The sequence below is a fragment of the Neophocaena asiaeorientalis genome, unplaced genomic scaffold, assembly GCF_003031525.2.
Source record: "Neophocaena asiaeorientalis asiaeorientalis breed wild unplaced genomic scaffold, Neophocaena_asiaeorientalis_V1.1 scaffold828, whole genome shotgun sequence".
Classification (NCBI taxonomy): Eukaryota; Metazoa; Chordata; class Mammalia; order Artiodactyla; family Phocoenidae; genus Neophocaena; species Neophocaena asiaeorientalis.
In genome coordinates, this window is record NW_020175443.1 from 2694415 (window position 1) to 2718602 (window position 24188).

Consider the following 24188-nt stretch of genomic DNA (forward strand, 5'->3'; position numbering starts at 1 on the left):
AAAAAAAAAAAAAAAAAAAAAACCTGCCTGCAGAAAAAGCATTTGACTAAATCTAGCACCTTTTCATGATGAAAAACAAACAAACAAACAAAAAACCCTCAACAATTAGGAACAGAAGAGAACTTTCTCAAGCAAAGGGTACCTGTAAAACACCCACAGCTAGCATCATACTTAGTCGTGAAAGACTGAAAGCTTTTCCTCTAAGATTGGGAACAAGACAAGGATGTCTACTACTGCACTTTGAATCAGTATTATACCTCAAGTTCTATAACCAGGACAATCAGGCAAGAAAAAGGAGTTAAAAAAAAAAAAAAAAAAAAAGAAGTAGCAGCATTCAGAATGGAAAAGGAAAAAGTAAAACTATATTCGAGATGACATGATTTTGTATATACAAAATCCTGAGGAATCCACATAACAAGTATTAGAATTAAAAGGTTGCAGAATACAAGATCAATATAAAAAAATCAATTATGTTTCTATATAGTAGCAATAAATGTTCTGAAAATGAACGTAAATAAACACTTCCATTTACACCGTTACAAAGAATACTTATCAGAAAGAGAAAGACAAATATCATTATGATATCACTTATATGTGGAATCTAAAATAAGACACAATTGAACTTATCTATGAAACAGAAACAGACTCACAGACACAGAAAACAGACTTGTGGTTGCCAAGGATTGTGGGGAGGGATGGATTGGGAGTTTGGGATTAGCAGATGCAAACTATTACATATAGAACGGATAAACAACAAGATCCTACTGTATAGCACAGGGAACTATATTCAATATCTTGTGATAAACCATAATGGAAAAGAATATGAAAAAGAATGTATATGTACAACTGAATCACTCTGCTGTACAGAGGAAATTAACACAACACTGTAGATCAACTATACCTCAGTAAAATAAATTTTTGAAAAAAAGGATACTTAGGAATAAATTTAATAGAAATGCAGCGCTTTTTTATTCTGAAAACACTGAATTATACTAAATACATTGTTGAAGCAATTAAAGACCTAAATAAATGTAAAGACATCCCACATTCATGGATCAGAAGATTTAATATTGTTAAAATGGCAAGACTCCCACAACTGATCTATCAAAATCTTGGCTAGCCTTCTCACAGAATTGAAACTCATATGAAAATTCAAGGAACTCAGAATAACCAAAACAATCCTGAAAAAGAAAAAACTGAAAGATTCAGACTTTCTGATTTCAAAACTTACTACAAAGCTATAGTAATCAAGAAATGTGGCACTGGCATAAGGATAGAAACAGATCAATGGAATAGATCAATGGAATAGAATTCAAGAGTCCAGAAAAAAACCCATGCATTAATGGTGAACTGATTTTCAGCAAGATTACCAAAATAATCAGTGGGGAACAGATAAATCTTTTCAACAAATGTTGATGGAACAACTGGACATCCATATGTGAAAGAATGAATGAAGTTGGGCCCCTGCTCACACCATATATATAAAAAATAACTCAAAATGGATTGTGAAACTAAAAGTAGAGCTAAAACTAAAAAAACTCTTTAAAGAAAATTGGAGTAAATGGTTTCTTAGAGAAGACACCAAAAGAATAAATGACAAAGGAAAAAATAACAGGACTTCATCAAATTGACAACTTTTCGACTTCAAAGGACACCGTCATGAAAGTAAAAAGATAACCCACAGAATGGGAGAAAAATATCTGTAAATCATATATGTGACTAGGAACACATATATATGTGATACATATACATTGATATGTTATAAGGGACACATATAGATACTAACATATGTGATAAAAGAATATATAAAGATCTTTTATAACAGAAGAATAAAAAAACAACTCAATTAAAAAATCAGCAGAGGACCTGAATAGATAATTCTCCAAAGATGATATAAAATGGCTAGCAAGTATATGAAAAGATGCTCAACATACTAATCATCAGAGAAATTGAATGTAAACCACAGTGAAAGATCACCTAACATCCATCAGGATGGCTACTATAAGGAAGGAAGGAAGGAAGGAAGAAAGGGAGGGAGGGAGGGAAGGAAGGCAGGAGAAAGGAAGGGGAGGGGAGGGGAGGGCAACTGTTGGCAAGCATGTACACAAACTGTATCCTTGTGTGCTATGGATGGATTGTAAATAGTGCAAATGCTGTGGAAAACAGTATAAATGCTCCTCAAAAAGTTAAAAATAGAACTACCATATGATCCAGCAATTCCACTTTTGGATATAGATCCAAAAGAAATGAAAGTGGGGTCTCTAAGAGATATTTGCACATCCATGCTCACAGCAGCACTATTTACAATAATTAAGAGGTGGAAGCAACCTAAATGTCCATCAACTGATGAATGAACTTTTAAAATGTGATATCCACATACAATGGAACATTATTTAGCCATAAAAAAGAAATTCTGCCACATGCTACAACATGCATGATCCTTGAAGACATCATACATCATGCTAAATGAAATAGCCAGTCATAAAGATAAGGTCATGAGGTCCCTCATGACTGGATTAGTGCCAAGAAGAGACATCACAGAGCTTGCTTACATACAAATACTGCATGCTTCCACTTATGTGAAGTATCCAAAGTAGTCAAAGCAATAGAAAAGAAACAGAAAGGAGAATGGTGGATACTATGGTCTAGCAGGAGAGGGAAAAGTCTGTTGTTTAATGGGATGGGTAGTTTCAATTTTGCAAGATGAAAAATTCTAGAGATCTGTTTCAAAACAATGTAAATGGGGAATTCCCTGGTGGTCCAGTTGTTAGGTGCTTTTACTGCAGGGAGCCTGGGTTCGATCCCTGGTCGGGAACTATCCTGCAAGCCGTGCAGCGTGGCAAAAACAAAAAAACAAAAAAGAAAAAAACAATGTGAATATACTTAACACTTAAAAATGGTTAAGATGGAGCTTCCCTGGTGGTGCAGTGGCTAAGAATCTGCCTGCCAATGCAGAAAACACGGTTCGAGCCCTGATCTGGGAAGATCCCACATGCCGCAGAGCAACTAAGCCCGTGTGCCACAGCTACTGAGCCTGCGCTCTAAAGCCCGTAAGCCACAACTACTGAAGCCCACGTGCCTAGAGCCCGTGCTCCGCAACAAGAGAAGCCACTGCGATGAGAAGCCCACACACCACAACAAAGAGTAGCCCCATTAGCTGCAACTAGAGAAAGCATGAGCCCAGCAACAAAGACCCAACGCAGCCAAAAATAAAATAAATGAATTTTAAAAAAATGGTTAAGATGGTAAAATTTATGTTATATGTTTTTTACAACAATAAAAAATACCTTTTTTAAACAGGCAAAGGATTCGAAGAGACATTTCACCAAAGAAGATGCTATACAAATGGCCAATAAGCACAGGAAATACTGCTTAACATGATTAGGAAAATGTAAATCAATCACAATGAGATACTCCTTCACACCCACTAGATTGGCTATAATCAAAAAGAGAAACAATAACAAGTGCTGCAGAGGATGTGGAGAAATTGGAATCCTCATATATTGCTGGTGCAATTGCTACAAAGTGGTACAACCACTTTGGAAAACAGTTTGGCAATACCTCAAAAATTAAATATAGAGTTACCATATGATCCAGCAACTTCACTCTTAGATATATACCCATAAAAATTGAAAACATTAAGTCCACGCAAAAACAATGTTAATAGCAGCATTCCTCACAATAGCCACAAAGAGCACACAATCCAAATGTCCACTAACTGATGAATGGATAAACAAAACTGTGGTATATGCTTACAATGGAATACTATTCAGCCATAAAAACAAAGCACTGCTGTGTATCTATGACATGGATGAACCTGAAAACATGCTAATTGAATAAAGCCAGACACCAAAGGTCACATATTGTATGTGAGAGAATTGTATGTAGAGGAGAATCAAGAAAGAGAAGCATCCTGTAATCTAAATGAAAATTTTTTTCAGGGAGGAGGAAATGAACTACTTTGATAAATGCTGCCAATAAATCAAATAAAATAAAAACTAAAAATTGACCATTGAGTTAAACATTGTGGAATTCATTAGTGACCTTGACAAGAGTGGATTTAAAAGAAAACAAGAGACTTGGAGATAACAAGTATGGCCAACTCTGTAGAAGTTTTCCTATAACTAGCAAATATGAAATAAAACAAGCAGAAGGGGGATGTGCCATCAAAAGATGGATTTTTTAATGAGAGATGACATTATAATCAGCCTGTTTGCTGATGGGAACCATCCAGGTAAACAGAAAACTTAAGCTGAAGAAGAGACTTGCTAGAATATCCGTGAACAAACAGGAATTGATTGGATCTAGTATACAAGAAGTGTACACAAGCCAAATAATTCACTCATAGTAACAGACCTGAGACCATAGGAAGAAAGGCTGGCATGGTGGATTAATGAGTATGGTAGCCAGCCTCCAAGATGGCCCCAAATGAATCCCGCCTCCTGGTATTCCCAATCCTGTGTAGCTCTCCCTCGCACTATCACAGGGTTGACTGTGAGACTAAGCAAAGACAGAAGTGAAGGTGTGTAACTTCTGAAAAAGACTCTGCACTTCATCTTGGGTGCAAATTCTCTCCTGAATCACTCGCTCTGGGGGAAGCCAGCAGCCATGACATGAGCAGCCCCATGGAGAGACTCAGAGAGGGAGGAACTGAGGCCCCTTGCTAACAGCCAAGTGAGTGAAGTTAGATTCAACAAAAGTCATGGAGAGACCCTGAGGCAAAACCACCCAGCTAAGCCACTCCTGGATTCTAGACCATGAGATAATATGTTTTTTCAAGCTATTAAGTTGTGAGATAATGTGTACAACACAGATATTTCAAGTTACCATATCACTCACATGTCGTACGTGCAACTCTGAACTGTCATACACAGAATAGCTCTCCTATAAGTACAGCAAAATTTTAAAAACAAGCAAACAAAAAAAAACAAAACGGGAATTCCCTGGCAGTCCAGTGGTTAGGACTTAGCACTCTGACTGTTGGCGCCCCAGGTTCAATCCCTGGTTGGGGAACTAAAATCCCATAAGCCACGCGGCGCAGCCAAAACAAAACAAAACATGGCAAAATTGACATGCCATGAAGCTTGTATAGTCAAATCAAACTTGTATAGTCAAGCCAAGGACTCAAAGTTGTACCAGCGACAGATAAGTAACTATACAACAGAGCTGTATGCACAAGTTGCTGGGCATAAAAACTTGTTTACTGACATGAAGTGAACGCAGATACCCCGCCCATCCAGTCACATTCAATTACTTCATGAAATAAAACCCTTAAGGAAAAGGGTACAGAAATGAACAAACTAATCCCATGGAATCATGTTAAATCACAACACATTTACTCCGAATGAACCACTTTATTTATTTATTTGGCCGTGCCACGTGGCTTGTGGGATCCCAGTTCCTCCAACAGGGACTGAACCCGGGCTACCGCAGTGAACGTCCAGAATCCTAACCCGGAGGCCACCAGGGGGCTCCCATCACTATTATTTTAATACATTAGCTGAAACCTTAGGCCACGTGCATCAGCCCACATTAGCCTCACTGCGTGGTAGAAGTCAGCTTTACACAGCTTAGAAATCCATGGTGCTCTTACTTTTTTCCCTTTCAAAACAGCAGGTGAAAGCCGGCCCCCAGCCCCCTGCCCCTTTTTAAGGCCGCAACTTAGAGGGCTCCAGAAGGAGCTGAACCAATGAGTGCCCTGAAGTCGTCACACATATTCTGGGTCGGCTCCCACCCACGCAGGAGAACGCTCTCTGGACAACAACGTGTTAGCCCGGGAGAGAACAAGAAAAACGCTAAGGGTAAAAAAGATACCACTCTGGGGGCTTCTCTGGTGGTGCAGTGGTTAAGAATCCGCCTGCCAATGCAGGAGACACGGGTTCGAGCCCTGATCCAGGAAGATCCCACATGCCACGGAGCAACTATGCCCGTGCGCCACAGCTACTGAATCTGTGCTCTAGAGCCCGAGAGCCACAGCTACTGAGCCCGTGCGCTGCAACTACTGAAGCCCGTGCACCCTAGAGCCCGTGCTCCACAACGAGAGGCCACCGCAATGAGAAGCCCGCGCACCACAACGAAGAGTAGCCCCCGCTCGCCACAACAAGAGAAAGCCCATGTGCAGCAACAAAGACCCAACACAGCCATAAATAGATAGATAGATAGATAGATAGCACTCTGGTTCTCATTAGAAAGACGTCTGTCACCTTACCTCAGGCGCGCACTGAAAACCTGGGGGCTTGAGATTTTTCAGGCAGGAGCAGGTCGCATCCTAGAGACCAGCAGAGAAAAGGGTCTGGGTGAGTCACGTGTTACGGGAACATCCTATCCCCCAGGCCCTAGCTGGTCCTGCCCTGAGCATGTTTACCAGGCGTCTCACACTGAACCAGAGAACAGAATCTCGAACAAGCCTCTCCCTCCAACCTCCCCTCTCTCAGTAAAAACCACCTCATCTGCCACCTGCCCAAACCAAAAGCCTGGACCTCGGGCGCCCAGGGGGGCTCCCACAGGGGTCGGGGGCGGGCCGAGGCCCAGTCAACAAGAAAATAGCCCAGGCGCAGCGGCAGGGGAGAAGCCACTAGATCGATTTGTTTTTTGGGTTTTTTTTTTTAGCTGCGCCCTCCTGACAGCGCCTGGGCCCACGGCTCTCCAGAACCCCGCCGGGCCTGCGTCACAGAACTGCCCTGACATTGTTTTGTGTTATAATGCATTAGGAGACCTCGGCGGGCGCCGGGGGCCTGATACGCCCTTCCCCCGAGGCCAGCTCGGCCCACCCCTGGGGGAGGGAGGCTGACGGAGAGCGGCGCCCGCCCACATTGGGGAAGGGATAGGGTGAAAGGGATGCCAGGGCCTGGGCCTCACCCTCCCTCCTGAGGGCCCGCGGCCCCACACAGGCCGCCAGGGCCGTGCCAGGCCCGGCGCTCGTGAGGACCCGAGAAACCCTCCCCTCGGCCCTCAGGGACCGCTCCGGCCGCGCCACGGTCCCCGTCGACGGCGGGGCCAGACGTCCGGCGGCTCACCGGCCCCGAGGCGCTCCCCTGGCGAAGCCTGAGGCGACTACACCTCCTGAGGCCCCGGGCGCCGCAGACGCCGCCAACGCCCACGCCCCAGCTCGCGCGCCCGCTGTCACCGGTGATTGGCTGCCAGGTGCCGGCGCGAGGTCGGGCGCTGTGGTCTGATTGGCAGCGAGTCCGGGTGGGCGCATGCGCGCTCTCTAGCGCCCCAGCAGTTGCAACCGTTGGGAGCGGGGCCAGGCTGAACTTGTGTCTCAAAGGTCTTGGGCTGGCAAGACGCCAGAGTTCGCCAGGGCTCAGGGTAAAGAGCGGGCTCCCAGTCCCTCAGGGGAGTCCAGCTCTTGCAATCCTCAGGTGCGATCCCTCTCCCATAAAAGCACTATCTGCCGGCCCCTTGCTTAAGGAACTTTGCAACTGGGTGTTGAAGCCCGTCCTCTTGGACTTGCATTTGGGGCCAATCCAGTGCAGCCTGCCACCTGTTTTTGAACAGCCTGCAGCGAGCTAAAAAAAGAGCTTTACAATAAAAAAAAATTCTTTTTATTTTAGAGCTTTACATTTTTTAATGGCTGGGGAAAACCACAAAGAGAATATTATTTTGTGACAAGTGAAAATTATATGAAATTCAATTATCAGAGTCCTTAAAGTTGGAACAGGGACTTGCTTGTTCCTTTAGTTATCATCTATGGCTGCAAAGTAGATTAATTGCCAGAGATCATATTCGCAAGCCTAAAGTATTATTTGGTCCTTTACAGAATCTTTTTTTTTTTTTTTTTTTAATTAATTTATCTATGGCTGTATTGGGTCTTCGTTTCTTGTGCGAGGGCTTTCTCTAGTTGTGGCAAGCGGGGGCCAGTCTTCATCGCGGTGCGCGGGCCTCTCACTATCGCGGCTTCTCTTGTTGCGGAGCACAGGCTCCAGACGCGCAGGCTCAGTAATTGTGGCTCACGAGCCCAGTTGCTCCGCGGCATATGGGATCTTCCCAGACCAGGACTCGAACCCGTGTCCACTGCATTGGCAGAGCAAATTCTCAACTGTGCCACCAGGGAAGCCCCTACAGAATCTTTTTTAAGTGCCCTGTTCTGCTGGAATCTCCTAGTAATCGTTTGAAAAAAAAAAAAGTTTTTGGTTTAATCTATAATGCTATTTTCTTCTCTATTATATTCATTTTCCATTCTTTATTATTTCCTTCCTTCTTATTACTATAGGTTTGTTCTGTTGCTCTCCTTTACAAGTTTTTGAGATAAATGCCTAACTCATTTATTTGTAACTCTGATTTCTCTTGTATGTAATGCTATAAATTTACCTTAATTTACTAAAGTACAGATTTAACTGTGTCCCACAATTTTTGCTTAATAATGTGTTCATTATCATTCACTTCCAAGTATATCCTAATTTCCATGTATATCCTAATATCCTAATATTCTCTTCTTAAAACAGGGGTTATGTATTATATATTAATATATTTATTTTCCAAATCTATGGGATTTTAAAAGCTGTTTCTTTATGAATTTCTCATTTTGTTGCATTATGGTCAGATCACACAGTCTAAATATTATTGATCCTTTGAAGATTTCCATTCAGTGAAGTATACCATAGTCAAAATGAAGAGGATGTAATGTAGAGAAAATATTTGCAATGTCTAAAATGTGTATATGTGAAATGACCTCCTTTAGGCCTCACAATTACTCCAATACCTTTCAGTAAGCTACCATCAACTAAGCTCCAGGCTTTATTCAAATTTCACTAGTTTTCCCACAAATGTCCTTTTTCTGTTCCAGATTGCCATATAGGATACCGAATCACATTTAATTGTAGCACCTCCTTAGCTTACTCTGGTCTATGGCAGTTTCTTAAACTTTCCTTGCTTTTCATGACTTTTGACAATTTTCAGGAATCCTTAAGTGTCGGGTATTTTGCCAAATGACTCTCGGTTTGAGTTTGATGTGTTTCTCCCGGTTACACGGGTTTATAGGTTTTTAGAACTATACCGCAGAGGTGAGGTATCCTTCTCATCACTTCCCATCAGGAATACATACTATCAATATGACTTACCACTAGTTTCTCCACTGTAAAGTTACTTTTCTCCCCCAGCCATATTCTATTCATTGGAAACAAGTCACTAAATCCAAACTACACTTAGGGAGGGGCAAGGAATCTCATTGAGAGGAAACATCTATGAGAAACACAAACCATCAAGTACACAAATTAATTGGAACTCATTTTTAAGGAAGATCTGTTTCTTCTAGCTTTACCTTTTAATTTTAAATTAATAAAATTGAATAAAATTAAAAATTTAATATCTCAGTCACACTAGCTACATTTCACCAGCTCCGTAGTCACATGTGGCATATTGGACAGAGCAGATACAGAACATTTCCATCTGAAATTTCCAGTGGTTAGGACTCCACACTTCCACTGCAGGAAGTACAGATTCGATCCCTGGTCAGGGAGCTAAGATCCCACAAGCCTCGCAGCATGGCCAAAAAGAAAATTCTACAAGATGAATACTCCAACCAAAAAATGGGCAAATGATATGAACAGGTCACCTCACAGAAGAGAAAAATACACATTTATACATGTGAAAAGCTGATCATCCTTATTAGGAAGTAAATGTTACATTACATTTTAGGAAATAAATGTAACAATAACATTAAAAAAATTCCATCACTGCAGAAACTTCTGTGGACAGCACTGACTTAGATCATTCTTCTTTTAAAACATAATGCACTTAAACATATGAATGTCTTCTAAGAACTGCTTTAGCTCTGTCCCATAAATTTTGCTGTTTTCAATATCATTCAATTCAAATATTTTCATTTTTTCCATAGTGATTTCTCATAGGAGCTACAAGTTATTTAGAATCAGAATCAGGACTAGGGTGAGCCTCAGACCACAACATTAAAGAGGCTTGTGAAACACAGGCATGGCACGTTTGCACTTTGGGCTCCTGGCAACACTTACTCTGGCCCCAGCCCTGTTTGCTTCATTATATTGCTTCATTTCAAAATTTTGGGTTTTTTTTCCTTAATTATCTTTCTGGTTGGTTTTTTTGTTTGTTGTTTTGTTTTGGTTTTGGCCATGCCTCAAGACTTGTGGGATCTTAGTTCCCTGACCAGGGATTGAACCCTAGCCCTCAGCAGTGAAAGAGCCAAGTCCTAACCACTGGACTGCCAGGAATTCCCATATCTTTCTGTTATTGATTTGCAGCTCAATCTTCCTGCAATCAGTGGGTAGTTACAAAAAGCCCTATAACTCATGTCACAATTGATGAACTACAGTACACGATGAACTACAGTGTCTTGAGAACAAGATAAGAATGTTCACTATAACCACTGCAGTACAACAAAACACCTGGAATAGCCAAGATAATTTCAACACCAAAGCTGGAGAACTTAAACTCCCAGATATCTGTGTTAGGGTTCTCCAGAGAAACGCAACCAATAGGATATATACATGAGGAGGTATGTTATGGGAATTGGCTTATGTTAAGTCCCACCATATGCTACCTGCAAACTGGAGAACCAGGAAAGCTAGTGATATAACTCAGTCCCAATCTGAAAGCCCAAGAACCAGGAGCCTTGATGTCCAAAGGAGAGATGGATGTCCCTTCCTTCCCCTTTGTTCTCTTAGCAATGAACCCACATCCCATCTTAGGGATCATCCACATTCTCCTGGATGATGCCAACCCACATTGCTGAGGATTTATATTTTTACTCATTCTACTGATTCAAATGCTAATCTCTTCTGAAAACACCTCACAGATATACCCAGAAATAATGTTTCACTAGCTATCTGAGCATCCCTTAGCCCAATGAAGTCGATAAAAAAAATTAACCATCACACAAACTTAGGCAGAACCCCAGTAATTAAGAGCTATAATAATTGTGGCATTAGCACAAGACAGGGCACTGGACAAATGGAATGGAGTCCAGAAATACATATACAGCCATCTCCCTGATTTACACAGAGCTTCCACTGCAATACAGTGGCATGGTCTTTTTAGTAAATGGTGGTTGATTTGAATACACATATGAAAAAACTAACGTTGATACCTTGATTTATCACACCATAAATAAAAAAAAAAATACATTTGAGCTAGATCAGACCTAACTGTGAAAAGCTATACCGTAAAATTTCCAGAAGAAAACATGAGAGGAATATGTCCTTGGCAGACAATTTCTTAAACAGAACATTCCATGAAGCACCACTCTTTGTACATATGTACACCCATGAAATCACCATCGAGGCCAAAATAAGGGACGTTTTCAGGGTCCCAGAAGTTCCCTAATGCCCTTCCCAGTTGAACAGTCTATAGTTTTGTTTTGTTTTTTAAGAGGAGGAGCAAGACTTGAATAGGCACTTAATAAAAGAGAGTAATAAGCATGTGAAAAAAATTCTCAAAATCATTACTCATCAGGGAAATGCAGATGAAACTACAATGTGATACCACTACAACATCGAGAGAACAGCACTAATTGTTACTGAACAAAACTTGAGTCTGCTAGCCCGAGCACAGTAAAGCAAATCTACTAACACCACGTTGTGATGAAGGAAAGTACTGTGTTTATTGCAAGCCATCCAAAATGGGACCAATCAAGAACAGGCAGCTCATGCTCAAAAGACTCTGGGATGGCTTTCAGGGAAGGGTTTTTAAATACAACGTGAGGGAGAGGGCGGCAGGGTGTGTGATCGGCTCATGCACAATTATTATGACCATTGGTTGGTGGTGAGGTGACCGAGGTTGTATTTCAGGAGTCAACATCATCAACCTTCTGGTTCCAGCTGGTCTGGGGTCTACATGCTGGTGGGCAGCATACAGTTAACTTCTTCTGTCTTCTGGGGGTTTTAGTTTCTGCAAAACAACTCAAGGATATGGCTCAGGATATTATCTGTAGCCCCTGAGGAGAAATTAAAGATCCTTGACTTTGTTTTATGGCTAAACTATTGTTCTGTCTTGCTTGCTTGATTGTTTTCTTTTGTTTCTGCATTTTCTCACTTCTCTAGTTAAATTCACTCTTTGGAACATGGGGAAGGCCTAGGACCTAAAGCTTTTCTACAAATAAGAGGCAGGGACATGGGGGTGGGGGTGGGGGTCTGTCCCTGGGAAGGCCCTGCAGGGTCCTGCTCAGTTATATACTGAAAAGGACTGACAGTACCAAGTGTTGGAGCTGTAGAAATGGAATTCACAGTATTGTTGGTGGAAATACACATTGTTTCAATCACTTTGAAAAAGTGTTTGGCCAGAAAGCTAAATCTATGCAGTTTCAGAACTTCTCATATCTATATTTAGATGTATAGATATAGATATCCTAAAGAAATTACTATGAAAGACAGACACACGCTCATAGCAGCTTTATGCAAAATAGCAAAATTATGAGCCTCAAAGTTCAGGAACAATAAAATGGATACATAAACTGTGCCATATTCATTCAAGGGAATTCTACTCGGCAATGAAAAAGAATGTGCCACAGCGACACACAACAAGAATGTATCTCACTTATTTAAAAGAAAACAAAGACCAGACCAAAAAGAATCTATTGTGTGATTCTATTTACTTAAAATTTAGAAACAGGAAAAACTAATCCCTGGTGGTTGAAGTCAGAAAAGTGGTTACTTTGGGAAGGAGAGGGTGGCTGGGAAGGAGAATGGAGACTTCGAGTTACTTGACAGTGGAGAGATGAAGCAGGTACAACCTCAGTCACTGTAAAGCCAGACAGGCGCTGACACTGCTTGCTGGCATCTACGAGCCACTACGTACAGCTGGCCTAGCCTCAATTCAGCTTTTTGGGATTTCTGGAGGTGGGTAGAACATAATTTTTAGCCAGAACCCCTGATGCAATACGTCTGGAATATCTCGTGTTCATAGCCATCCTCTTGGTAGTTTTTTCAGGTGACACTCGGAATTCAGTGCTGGTCACAATCACGGATGCTGCCTCTCTTGGTCCTGGTTGAACTGAAGTTTGGATCTTGACCTCTGTTTCAGGAGGCAGCCCTTCCAGTTGCTCTGGTTTTTTAAATGGTTGATGATTCTTGGTTTGGTGCTCCATTTTCTCCTTCAAAGTCAAAAACTGTAGCCGGCACTTGGAACATTGAAAGACCCTCTTGTTCCAGTGCCTCCAAGCATGATATACGTAGGATGTCGCCACTTTGAAAATTTTGAGGCAAAACAGACAAAGCAAACTGTTCGTGTTTTCATGCCGTGTTCTGAAATGTGCTTCCACATCAGCAAAGTCTGACGATCTGTAATTGCAAACCTGGCACACATAGGGCATTTCGCCAGGTTTATGATTGACCTTCATGTGCTGTAAGAGAAACTGATCTGTTTCGAAGGACAATTCACAGATTTTACAGACCACAGAGGGCTCCTGGGAAGTGTGGACACTTTCAATGTGACACTGCAGCTGGAAGGGGGTGGGAAACTGGCGGTGGCAGTGCCGGCAGGTGGTGTGGATTTCCCAGCCGTCATCCCTCTGCTTCTCAAATTCCAAATGGTTCTTCACGTGGGTCATAAACTTGATATTTTTTAGGACTTTCAAGCAGCTGAGGCATTTGAAGGCTGTGTGGGTCTTCCATTCTGGCTGCCTGTCTCCTGGATGCCGTCCGTAGTAAAAATCATCAAGTAACATGATCAGATTTCCTTTCTTGGGATCAACAGTCTTGTTTTGAGTTGCTAGACTCGAATGATCTGTTTTTGCCAGCCTTTCCAAGCTACATGCTCCATCTGGATCCATAACATGGTAACGTGCCTGGTTATATGCATGAGCCCATGGAAATGATGCCCCATTGTGAACATGGCTTGACGAGGTCGGGACACCTTCCGGGGTCATACTCATGTTCTTTGTGGGAAGGATACCTGGAGAGGCCACAGCTAAGGCCTGTCCCCCTGGGATTCCATGGCTGACTTTAGGTCTTTTGGGACTCCCACTGTATATATCCATATCTGAAGTGGGACGTCGCTTTGAATCACGAGGACTTTTATCCTTGCCTCCTACCGAGAATGCAGCTCCAGGTAGACAATGAGGCCATGGAGAGAGCAACTCTGAGGAATTGTGAAGCATGACTTGCAGAGAGCTCATTTTATAATCAGGTTTAGACGAAGGCTCAAAAATAATAGGACTATCTGCGTCTCCCCATTCAGATTGAAAAGCCGGTGAAATGGCTGCTGCCTTTGACATCGGGGTCCTGCAATTTGCAGGCTGCAATGTGTAAGTCGTATCTTGACTCACGTGACCCTTCTTTCTTGTTGAGGATGAGTCCCTGGTCACTCTGTTCAAAATGTTAGAAATGACCGGCTTTGAATTTGAAATCACTCTGACAAAGAGGGTTTCAGCATCTTCATTGACATGCTCCACTCCAACAAAGATCACCTCAGCACTGTCATCGTCCTCGTCTCTGGGTCTGGACCCTCCCATCTTCTTCTCTGGTCGTTCTGGTGCTTGTGCTTCCTCACACAGAAAGGCGTGTGCCATTTTACAACCGCTTTTTGCTTGAAGTGGTCCCTTCTTCTACTGCTTTCTTTTGGCAAACTCCCACCTAAAGGCAACCACATGACACGGTCAGTACAGTTGTCCCCCCAGATCCGAGTTTTCGCTCTCTGGGGTTTCAGTGAACTCTCGGTTGTTAACTGAAAATATTAAATGGAAAATTCCAGAAATAAATAACTCATAAGTTTTAAATTGCACACCATTCTGAGGAGTGTGATGGGAGTCTCGCACCGTCCTGCTTCCTCCCACCTGGGACACTCGGTTATCAGATTGATTGTCAGTGTATCACAGTGCTCGTGTCCAAGTCATGCTTATTTTACTTAATAATGGCCCCAAAGCACAAGCAGAGTGATGCTGGCAATTCAAATATGACAGAGAGAATCCATAAAATGCTACCTTTAGGTAAAAAGGCAAAAGTTCTCAGTTTGATTAAAAAAAAAGAAGAAAAAATTGTACGCTGATGTTGCTAAGGTCTATGGTAAGAATGCATCTTCTATCTGTGAAATTGTGAAGAAGGAAACGAATCTATGCTCGTATTGCTGTCACATTTCAAACTGCAAAAGTTATGGCCTCAGTGCATGGTAAGTGCTTAGCTGAGATGGAAGAAACATCAAATTAGTACAATAATATTTTTGACACAGAGACCACATTCACAAAACTTTTATAACAGTGTATTGTTAGAATTGTTCGATTTTATTCTTAGTTACTGTTGTCAATCTCTTACTGTGCTTTATTTATTTATTTTTTTTGCAGTACGCGGGCCTCTCACTGCTGTGGCCTCTCCCGCCGTGGAGCACAGGCTCCGGACGCGCAGGCTCAGCGGCCATGGCTCACGGGCCCAGCCGCTCGGCGGCACGTGGGATCCTCCCGGACCGGGGCACGAACCCGTGTCCCCTGCATCGGCAGGCGGACTCCCAACCACCGCGCCACCAGGGAAGCCCTCTTACTGTGCTTTTATAAATTAAACTGCATTGTAGGTACGTTTGCATAGGAAAAAACATTGTGTATATAGGGTTTGATACTATCCATGGTAGCAGACATCCACTGAGGGTCTTGGAACGCATCGCCCCCTCCCCATCGTGGATAAGGGGGGACTATTGTATTTATTTCAAAAGACAAAATTGGTGCCTTATTTAATCATCAGCTGAAACATTGAGATAACTATTAACACCCTTATTTTATACGTGAGGAAACAGGCTCAAACCCAGTTAAGTAAAATGATAATTTTAAACTTACCTCTCTGGCCCCCAGCCCCCACTTTTGCCTTATCTCCCCAGGGCGGCCCCAATGCTCCCATTAAACTCTGCAGGAGAGCTGGCATGCACCCTTTTGCTTATAGATCTCCAACCTCACTCAGAAATGCCAACCAACATGAAAGGTCCAAAAGAGCCCTAGGCTATCGCCCGGGATGCCCCTCCCTCCCTCCACTCTGTGAGTCTGGAAGGCACCAGATCCTGTACACCGATCAAAAAAAAATTTTTATTTTGGTTGCACTGCGTGGCATGCCGGATCTTAGTTCACCGACCAGGGATGGAAGCCTCGTCTCCTGCAGTGGAAGTCTTAACCATTGGACCGTCAGAGAAGGCCCCGGATCAAATTTTTTTTTTTAATTCCAGAAAGATCTTAAAAGCAAAACTTGAAGTTGCCTTGTGCTGACAACTATATATATAGCAATACACTGTACTTAGAACTATTTACACAGCATCAACATTGTATTAGGTATTATAATGAATCCAGAGATGATTTAAAGCATATGGGAGGATCTACTCAGTTTACATGCAAATACTACACCATTTTATATAAGGGACTCGGGCATCCATGGCTTTTGGTATCTTTGGGGTGGGGCGTCCTGGATCCAATCTCCCACGGATACCGAGGAAGGATGGTACTTTCTCAGGATTTCTGTTGCTCCCCCTGCTTTGGATGCTCTTTCTCAGGTACCCACATCCCAGCTCCTGACCTGCTTCAGGTCCACAGCTTCTCTGCAAGACTTCCCTGACCACACTTTCAAAAATCACAAACTCCCCCAACTCACATGCTATATTCAACTCTGAAGCTATTTTTCAACAGCGTTTATCACCTGCCTAACACAAAAGTATAAAATACATCTTGCTTCTTTTCTGTCTCCACCCACTAGACTATGAGCTACATACACGAGGGCAGGGAGTTATGTTTTGTTCACTGCTGTATTCTTTGTTTCTAGAGCAACATCTGGCATGCTGTCAATGCTACATGTTTGCTACATAAATATAAAGTAACTGTTAGTAATATGATCATTTACCTGTACAACACGCCCAAACCCACTAATTCCAGGCTCCCCAAGCACTTACACTTGATCTTAGCCAAAAGGCTGAGAAGTGATTTTCCAAGCATTTAATTAAATCCAAATCCTAATGATTTAACAGCGTCATACAAGGGAGGAAATCAGCCTGTATGTAGTTGGGTGTGGGGAGGGGTGACTATTGAAATAATAGTTTTGTAACGCAGTTCTCTCCCTACAATAGATTTGCTGATAGCTTCCATGCCATTAACACGTTCATTGACACTAAGGGACATTCTAATGTTGACATTTGACCATTTCTGTTATCTTGCATTTCATCAGTAGCACTTCATGAGTTTGTTTGGCTATATATATATATATATATATATATATTTTATAGTGGTATCAGAAATAATGTTGTATCTTACAGTTGATGGCATCTTAGATTCAATGAAAAATTCTATTTCTTTTCATAAGCTGAATCCAGCCTACTAAATTGACTTCACAAGTCACTAATGGGATGCTAGCTGCATTCTATAGGCAAATGGTTTAAACAGGGATTGGCAAATTGGCTTGCCCCCTGTTTTTGTTTTTGTTTTTTTATTGCCCAGCCACCAAGCTAAGAATGTTTTTTATATTTTTTAAGGTTTTTTTTTTAACTTTTAAGACTATATTTAATTTTTTTTTTAATTTGGGGGAAAAAAACAAAGGAATATTTTGTGACATGTGAAAATCACATGATATTCAAATTTCAGTGTCCACAAATAAAGTTTACTGGAACACAGCCACGATCACTTGCTGTTGCTGGAGGCTGTTTTGCACTACTAGGGCAGAGTCAAGCCACTGCAAGAGACCACATGGCCCTTAATGCCTAGTTACTATCTAGCCCTTTACAGAGAAAGTTTGCAGACTCATGGCTTCAGAGAACAAAATGGAGCATACCAAACTCCGTAGCTCACCAGCTCCTGAAGTCCAGATGATTCAGTGAACTCTGAGCCCCAGCGAAGGGTGAAGCTGGAACGTCCTGGTCTCCATATCCAGGAGAGATTTCTCTCAAGTTCAGCAGCGCTACTTCCTGAGTCCTCTGTCCGTGGAACTCCTACCTGGCTCTTTTCAGTGACGTTGAATCAGAAGATTCCATGCCTTTTAAAGCCCATTATAATCCAATCCCTAGCATCCAAACAGGGCTCCAATCATGTTCCTGAACCAGTTTATCCTGATTGGATATTCAGCTAGAAACCTTTCATCCAAATTGCCAGAGAAAGGAAAGAATGTGGGTGGGGCTTCAGGGCCAGGCCCAGAAGCTGCCTTCCTGGTCCCATGGCAGGAGTCCCCACTCCTCTCTCTGGCGTCCACAGGCTCACCACCTCATCTCTAATTTACCTGCATTTTAAGCTATTGGGGGTCAGCAGGGGCAGGGGAATGTGGTCCACACAGATATTCCAACAGAACCCAGGCTGAGGTCAGGAACCTGAAAGGACAGAGGTCCTTTTCCAATGCCAGAAAATTCTCCATCTGCAGAGAGCAAAACCCTGCTCTCCTCCTGTCCCTGGGGGATCCAGGGGGCAGGGCTCACTCCCAAGTGGTCTGCACTTGAAGACTCAGCACCCATGGGACTCCCGGGGTCCTCATTGTAGGTCTTCAGGCTGAAGCCCAGGAGCTTTTACTAAGCAGGGGCTCATTCTTTCTTAAACCAGTTCCAGGGGTGACAGCATATACCCTGGTCTCCCTCTCTCTCCCCTCCTCCCTCCCTCCTCCTCCTTCACTCTCCCTTCCCTCCTCACCACCTAGATTATATATGAAAATTTCCCTCCCACTGCCCTTACAGCCCTCTGCATACAGATTCTTGGAGATAGGGAGGGCTTCTAACAACTCCTCACTGGCAAGAATTATTTGTATTTCCACTCCTAATGCAACAGAGTCACTGAATTAGAACAAAAATGTTCACTAATGAAAGCATACTAAAGTGCCATAACCTGATATAACATCAAAAATACTTTTCTGGGACTTCTGGCAGTCCAGTGGTTAAGACCTCGTGCTTCCACTTCAGGGGGTACGTGTTTGATCCCTGGTTGGGGAACTAAGATCCCACATGTCATGCAGAACAGCAAAACAAACAAACAAAAACCACACACAAAACAAAACAAAACAAAATAAACCTTTCTTATCAAATCAACATGCTGTTCACCTTAAATTCACACCATATATGTCAATTATATCTCTCTGAAGCTGGAAAAATAAGTATAAATGATCTGACCATTAAAAAGAGCTCATTTTATACTTTTTAAAACGGATGGTGGAGAGTATCAAAACCCTATGCTATTTACATTTTTTGGATACGTTTAAAAGCATGATAGTAACAGTTTTATTTCCTTTTTTTGGCCATGCTGTGCGGCTTCCCGTAGGATCTTATTTCCCTGACCAGGGATTGAACCCCGGCCCTTGGCAGTGAAATCGCCACCAGTTTTATTTACTTAAAGGGCCTATTTTTATTATACGCCAGACGCTACATCCTTTGCAGTGTTTACACTTCTGATGAAAACTTTTTTTTTTTTTTTCTTCCCGGTACGCGGGCCTCTCACTGCTGTGGCCTCTCCCATTGCGGAGCACAGGCTCCGGACGCGCAGGCTCAATGGCCATGGCTCACGGGCCCAGCCGCTCCACGGCATGTGGGATCCTCCAGGACCGGGGCACGAACCCGTGTCCCCTGCATCAGCAGGCGGACTCTCAACAACTGCACCACCAGGGAAGCCTTGATGAAAACATTTTTGATGTCAACTTTAAAATGTTTGCAAAAACTTAGGGGAAAAGAAGGAAAACTTTGACTATTTGATACGTTTATAAAGATTGCTCAAACCTCAGAATCACCTGGGACATTGTGAAACATACAGATTCCAGGGCTGCATCGCACACCTTGGAAACTCAAATTACCAGGGCAGGGGCCTGAGAATCTGAATGTTCAATATTTGCCCCATTTGATTCTGAAGTGAAGGGTGGCCCAAGGTATAAAATCCTCCAATACTTTGGGAAACACTGGTCTCTCCTATGTTTAAAATACCCACGAGTCCACTCCTTCAAGGGAGCCTGACGATGGGCTGAGGGTCAGGAATTCATTTCTCTTTCATTTGACACACTGAGCACCTGCCTTGGGATGAGCATTTTATTGGTGACTCAACAAACCAATCAGGGACTTCCGTGGTGGCCCAGCGGTTAAGACTCCACACTCCGAATGCAGGGGGCCCGGGTTCGATCCCTGGTCAGGCAACTAGATCCCGCATACCGAAACTGAAAAATAAAATAAAATAAGAAACATCCCGCATGCTGCAACTAAGACCCGGCACAGCCAAGTAAATGAATAAATGAATTAATGAATGAATATTAAAAATATATTTTAAAAAACCAATCAGAGGCTGGAGCTTGAGCTGGGTGCCTCCCCCTCCCCCTCAGAGATTCTAGGACCCCCACCTGGGATATGTCAGCAAAGCCCAGAAATCAGGATTCAGTTCGGGCTGCACTTTTGAATCACCTGGATTGTGCTAATAAGAAACATCCCGCATGCTGCAACTAAGACCCGGCACAGCCAAGTAAATGAATAAATGAATGAATGAATGCATGAATATTAAAAATATATTAAAAAAAAACAATCAGGGGCTGGAGCTTGAGCTGGGTGCCTCCCCCTCCCCCTCAGAGATTCTAGGACCCCCACCTGGGATATGTCAGCAAAGCCCAGAAATCAGGATTCAGTTCGGGCTGCACTTTTGAATCACCTGGATTGTGCTTCTTAACCCTCAGTGAATCTAAGGAGTCACCTACACGGTCTTGTGAAAATGTACATTCTGGTCCAGCAGTTCTGGGTAGAGCCTAAGAGTCTGAGTTTCTCACAAGCTCCAGGTGATGCCCAGGCCACTTGGCCAAGGACCAAATATTAACCAGTAAATACCAGGGAGCTATTGAAAAGTACATATGTCCTGGTTGATTCTGCCCATCTTACTGCAAACCAACAGAATCATATCTTCAGAAATGGGACCAGGGAGTCTGTATTACTAAAGGGCCCAGGTCTTTCTAAGGAGCAGGTGGGGTACAAATCCCCTGCTTCAGATGATGACAGCACCTGTGCAGCACTCACCAGGTGAATCACCCCTACCATCACCCTTGTTTTGGGCTTCATTGTGTCCTGCAAAATTCATATGTTGAAGTCCTAACCCCCAGCACTTCAGAATGTAACCGTATTTGGAGATAATACTCTTAAAGAGGTGATTAAGTTAAAACGAGGTTATTAGGGTGGCCCTTAATCCGATCTGATGGGTCCCTGTATAAAAAGAAGGAGGGGAATTCCCTGGCGGTCCAGTGGTTAGGGCTCCATGCTTTCACTGCCGAGGACCTGGGTTCAATCCCTGGTTGGGGAACTAAGATCCCAGAAGCCACGCAATGTGGCAAAAAGGGAATTGGGACACACAAGACATCAGGGATGCTTGGACATAGAGGAACACAGGGACACAACAAGAACACTCTCTCCATCTGCACGCCAAGGAGAGAGGCCTCAGGAGAAGCCACCCTGCCAACACCTTGATCTTGGACTTCTAGCCTCCAGAACTGGGAGAAAATAATTTCCTGTTGTTTCAGCTCTCCCCCACCCCCAGTCTGTGGTATTTGTTATGGCCGCCCTAGCACTCTTACACACTCTTTAGATCAGGAGCCCATGGAGTGGGCTCACCTCAGGTATTGGTAGGGGTTATGCGGGTGATAGCTCAGCTCCCAGGTGACTGCCGGCCATCAACAAATGCCCAACCACCCTAATTTTCCAGGAAGCAGTCTGTTCTTCTTGTGGATTACTTCCTGAAGACCACTGCTGCTAAGGGTCCCACTCAATTCTCTTTCTGGTCCCAACTCTTTTACTTCTCACTCTAGACTGTGATGGACAGAACCTTGAGGACAGAGCGAGTCCCATTCTCATACCTTCCTGAATGTGAGGGGAAGTATCTGTTTTGGCCAAGAAAAGGAAGAAAAACAAACCACAGCTGTATAACAGAATACTCTGGGACATCCCTGGCGGTCCAGTGGTTAAGACTCCATGCTTCCACAGCAGGGGACGTGGGTTTGATCCCTGGTTCGGGAACTAAGATCCCACATGCTGCACGGCCGGAAAAAAAAAAAAAAAAAAAGCAAATGACCTGTTCTAACCTTTCCTTCCATGGACAGCCCCATGGCCAAGTCCAGCCCAGGCCCAGTGCTGTGGAGACAGCTCCCTGGGACTTGTGGTCATGATAGTGGAGTGATATGTGGTCAGCCTGATTATCTACCAACAGGGCTGGGCATCTCACACCATCTTAGAACTTTGTACCCAGGAGGAGATTAGGACCACAGGCTGTCCTCCTGACATGCAGACCAGAGCTGTGTGAAAAGTGGACTTTACTTTACAATGTGGCCCAGGAAGCACACCTCTTCCTGAGGACACTAATCCAGATGGCCAGCCTCTACCCCTTCCTCTGCCTCCAGGGGAGAGCTTGGCTCTACCATTGTTCTCCAAGCTTTTTCCTCTTCCACTCTCCCTGGCAGAGCTTTATCTCAAGAGATTAGGGCTTTCATAATCAGTGGCAGAGCCTTTGGCTTCCTGCTGCTTCTGAGCTCAGCTCTCAGCTCTGAGTTAAATGTAAGAGCGTGGCAGAGAGGGACCAAAAGGCAAGGGACCAGGACACACTGAAAAATTCAATCAGTGATGACTTATACCACCTGCTTACCCAAAGCAAGGTGATGTTAATTTCCAGGGCATTCCTAGATGAAGATTTCAGTGCCCCATGCTAGCCACAAAAAGGGTTTAGTGGGAGCCCCCAACTCATGCCACTAGGTCCTATCTTTACCCTGAAAACGACCCAGTCACTGAAAACCTCACTGGAAGTGGGAGATATTGTTGGGAATAATAATACCAATAACAGCAATTAATGTTTATTTAGCACTGACGATGAGCCAGCCCCTGTTCCTGGAGCTCTATGTCTTTTATTGCATTTAATCAAAGTTATGGGACTTCCCTGGTGGCATACTGGTTAAGAATCTGCCTGCCAATGTAGGGGACACCAGTTCGATCCCTGGTCTGGGAAGATCCCACATGTCGCACCAGGACTACTGAGTCTGCGCTCTAGAGTCCACAAGCCACAACTACTAAGTCGGAACGCCTAGAGCCCGTGCTCCACAACAAGAGAAGCCTGCGCACTGCATTGAAGAGTAGCTCCAACTAGAGAAAGCCCGCGTGCAGCAACGAAGATGCAACGAATCCAAAAATTAATTAATTAATTAATTTTAAAAAAACAAAGTTATGAGAAGGTATGTATATTTATTATTATATGTAATTATTACAATATGATATACAATAGTACAGATTTTTTTTTCATGGAAACGCATTTTCTATTAAATTCTGCATTGTATACATGTCAATTCCAAACTCCCAATCTATCCCTCCCCCCAGTCTTTCCCCCCGGTAACCATAAGCTCGTTCTCCAAGTCTATGAGTCTCTTTCTGTTTTGTAAATAAGTGCATTTGTATCTTTTTTTTTAGATTCTGCATAGAAGTAATATCATATGATGTTTGTCTTTCTCTGTCTGACTTATTTCACTTAGTATGATAATCTCCAGGTCCATCCATGTTGCTGCAAATGGCATTATTTTATTCTTTTTAATGGCCGGGTAATATTTCATTATATATATGTACTACATCTTCTTTATCCACTTCTCTGTTGATGGACTTTTAAGTTGTTTCCATGTCTTGGCTATTGTAAACAGCACATTCAAAGGAAGATAAGATATTGAATATCCTGGGGACAAGAACAAAGCCATGCAGGTGCCCAACGGGACCATGAGTGTGAGGAGTATGTAGAGGTCGGACCCCGGGCCCCACTGGGCACTTGTGCTTCTCACACAAACCCAACTCTGGCACTTTTGGGTCCACATGGCACCCACCACCGCATTTCTGCAGTTCAAAGTATCCCACGACAGAGACTCAGCGTCTCCAACTCCCCTCCAACTTTGTGTCAGCTGCAGAGTCTAGGCTATTTCTCTCGGAACCTAGTTGTATAAGCCTCCTTATTAGTACCTCAGTGCAGTTTTGATTTGCATTTCTCTAATAATTAGTGGTGGTGGGCATCTTTTCATGTACCTATCGGCCATCTGGATGTCTTCTTTGGAAAAATGTCTATTTAGCTCTTCTGCCCATTTTTCAATTGGGTTTTTTTTTGGTTAGTGAATTGTAGGAGCTGTTTGTATATTTGGGAAATTAAGCCCTTGTTGTTCGCATCATTTGCAAATATTTTCTCCCAGTCAGTAGGCTGTCTTTTCATTTTGTTTACGGTTTCCTTTGCTATGCAAAAGTTTTGCTATGCAGTAACTTTGATTAGGTCCCATTTGTTTTTGTTTTTATTTCTATTGCTTTGGGAGACTGACCTA

The 24188-nt window shown here is 43.1% G+C and overlaps 2 protein-coding genes across 4 annotated transcripts in view; both read right to left on the bottom strand.

Moving 5' to 3' along the window:
* The window catches only part of ZNF280B (zinc finger protein 280B), a 14971-nt gene extending 7881 nt beyond the window's left edge, over positions 1-7090 (bottom strand). For 2 of the 3 annotated variants that reach the window (XM_024767931.1, XM_024767933.1), the window contains exons 1-2: positions 6859-7066; positions 6209-6268 (exon numbers count right to left, since the gene is read on the bottom strand). The gene's annotated coding sequence lies outside the window, so the exon portion shown is untranslated. Of the gene's footprint in view, positions 1-6208; positions 6269-6858 lie in introns of all 3 variants that reach the window. The other variant, XM_024767932.1, reaches the window with a different exon arrangement.
* Positions 7091-12781: 5691 nt separating this feature from the next.
* On the bottom strand, positions 12782-14479 carry LOC112415171 (zinc finger protein 280A-like). Its single transcript, XM_024768021.1, has one exon. The coding sequence runs from the start codon at positions 14477-14479 to the stop codon at positions 12782-12784; it is 1698 nt and encodes a 565-aa protein (XP_024623789.1).
* Positions 14480-24188: the final 9709 nt, after the last annotated feature.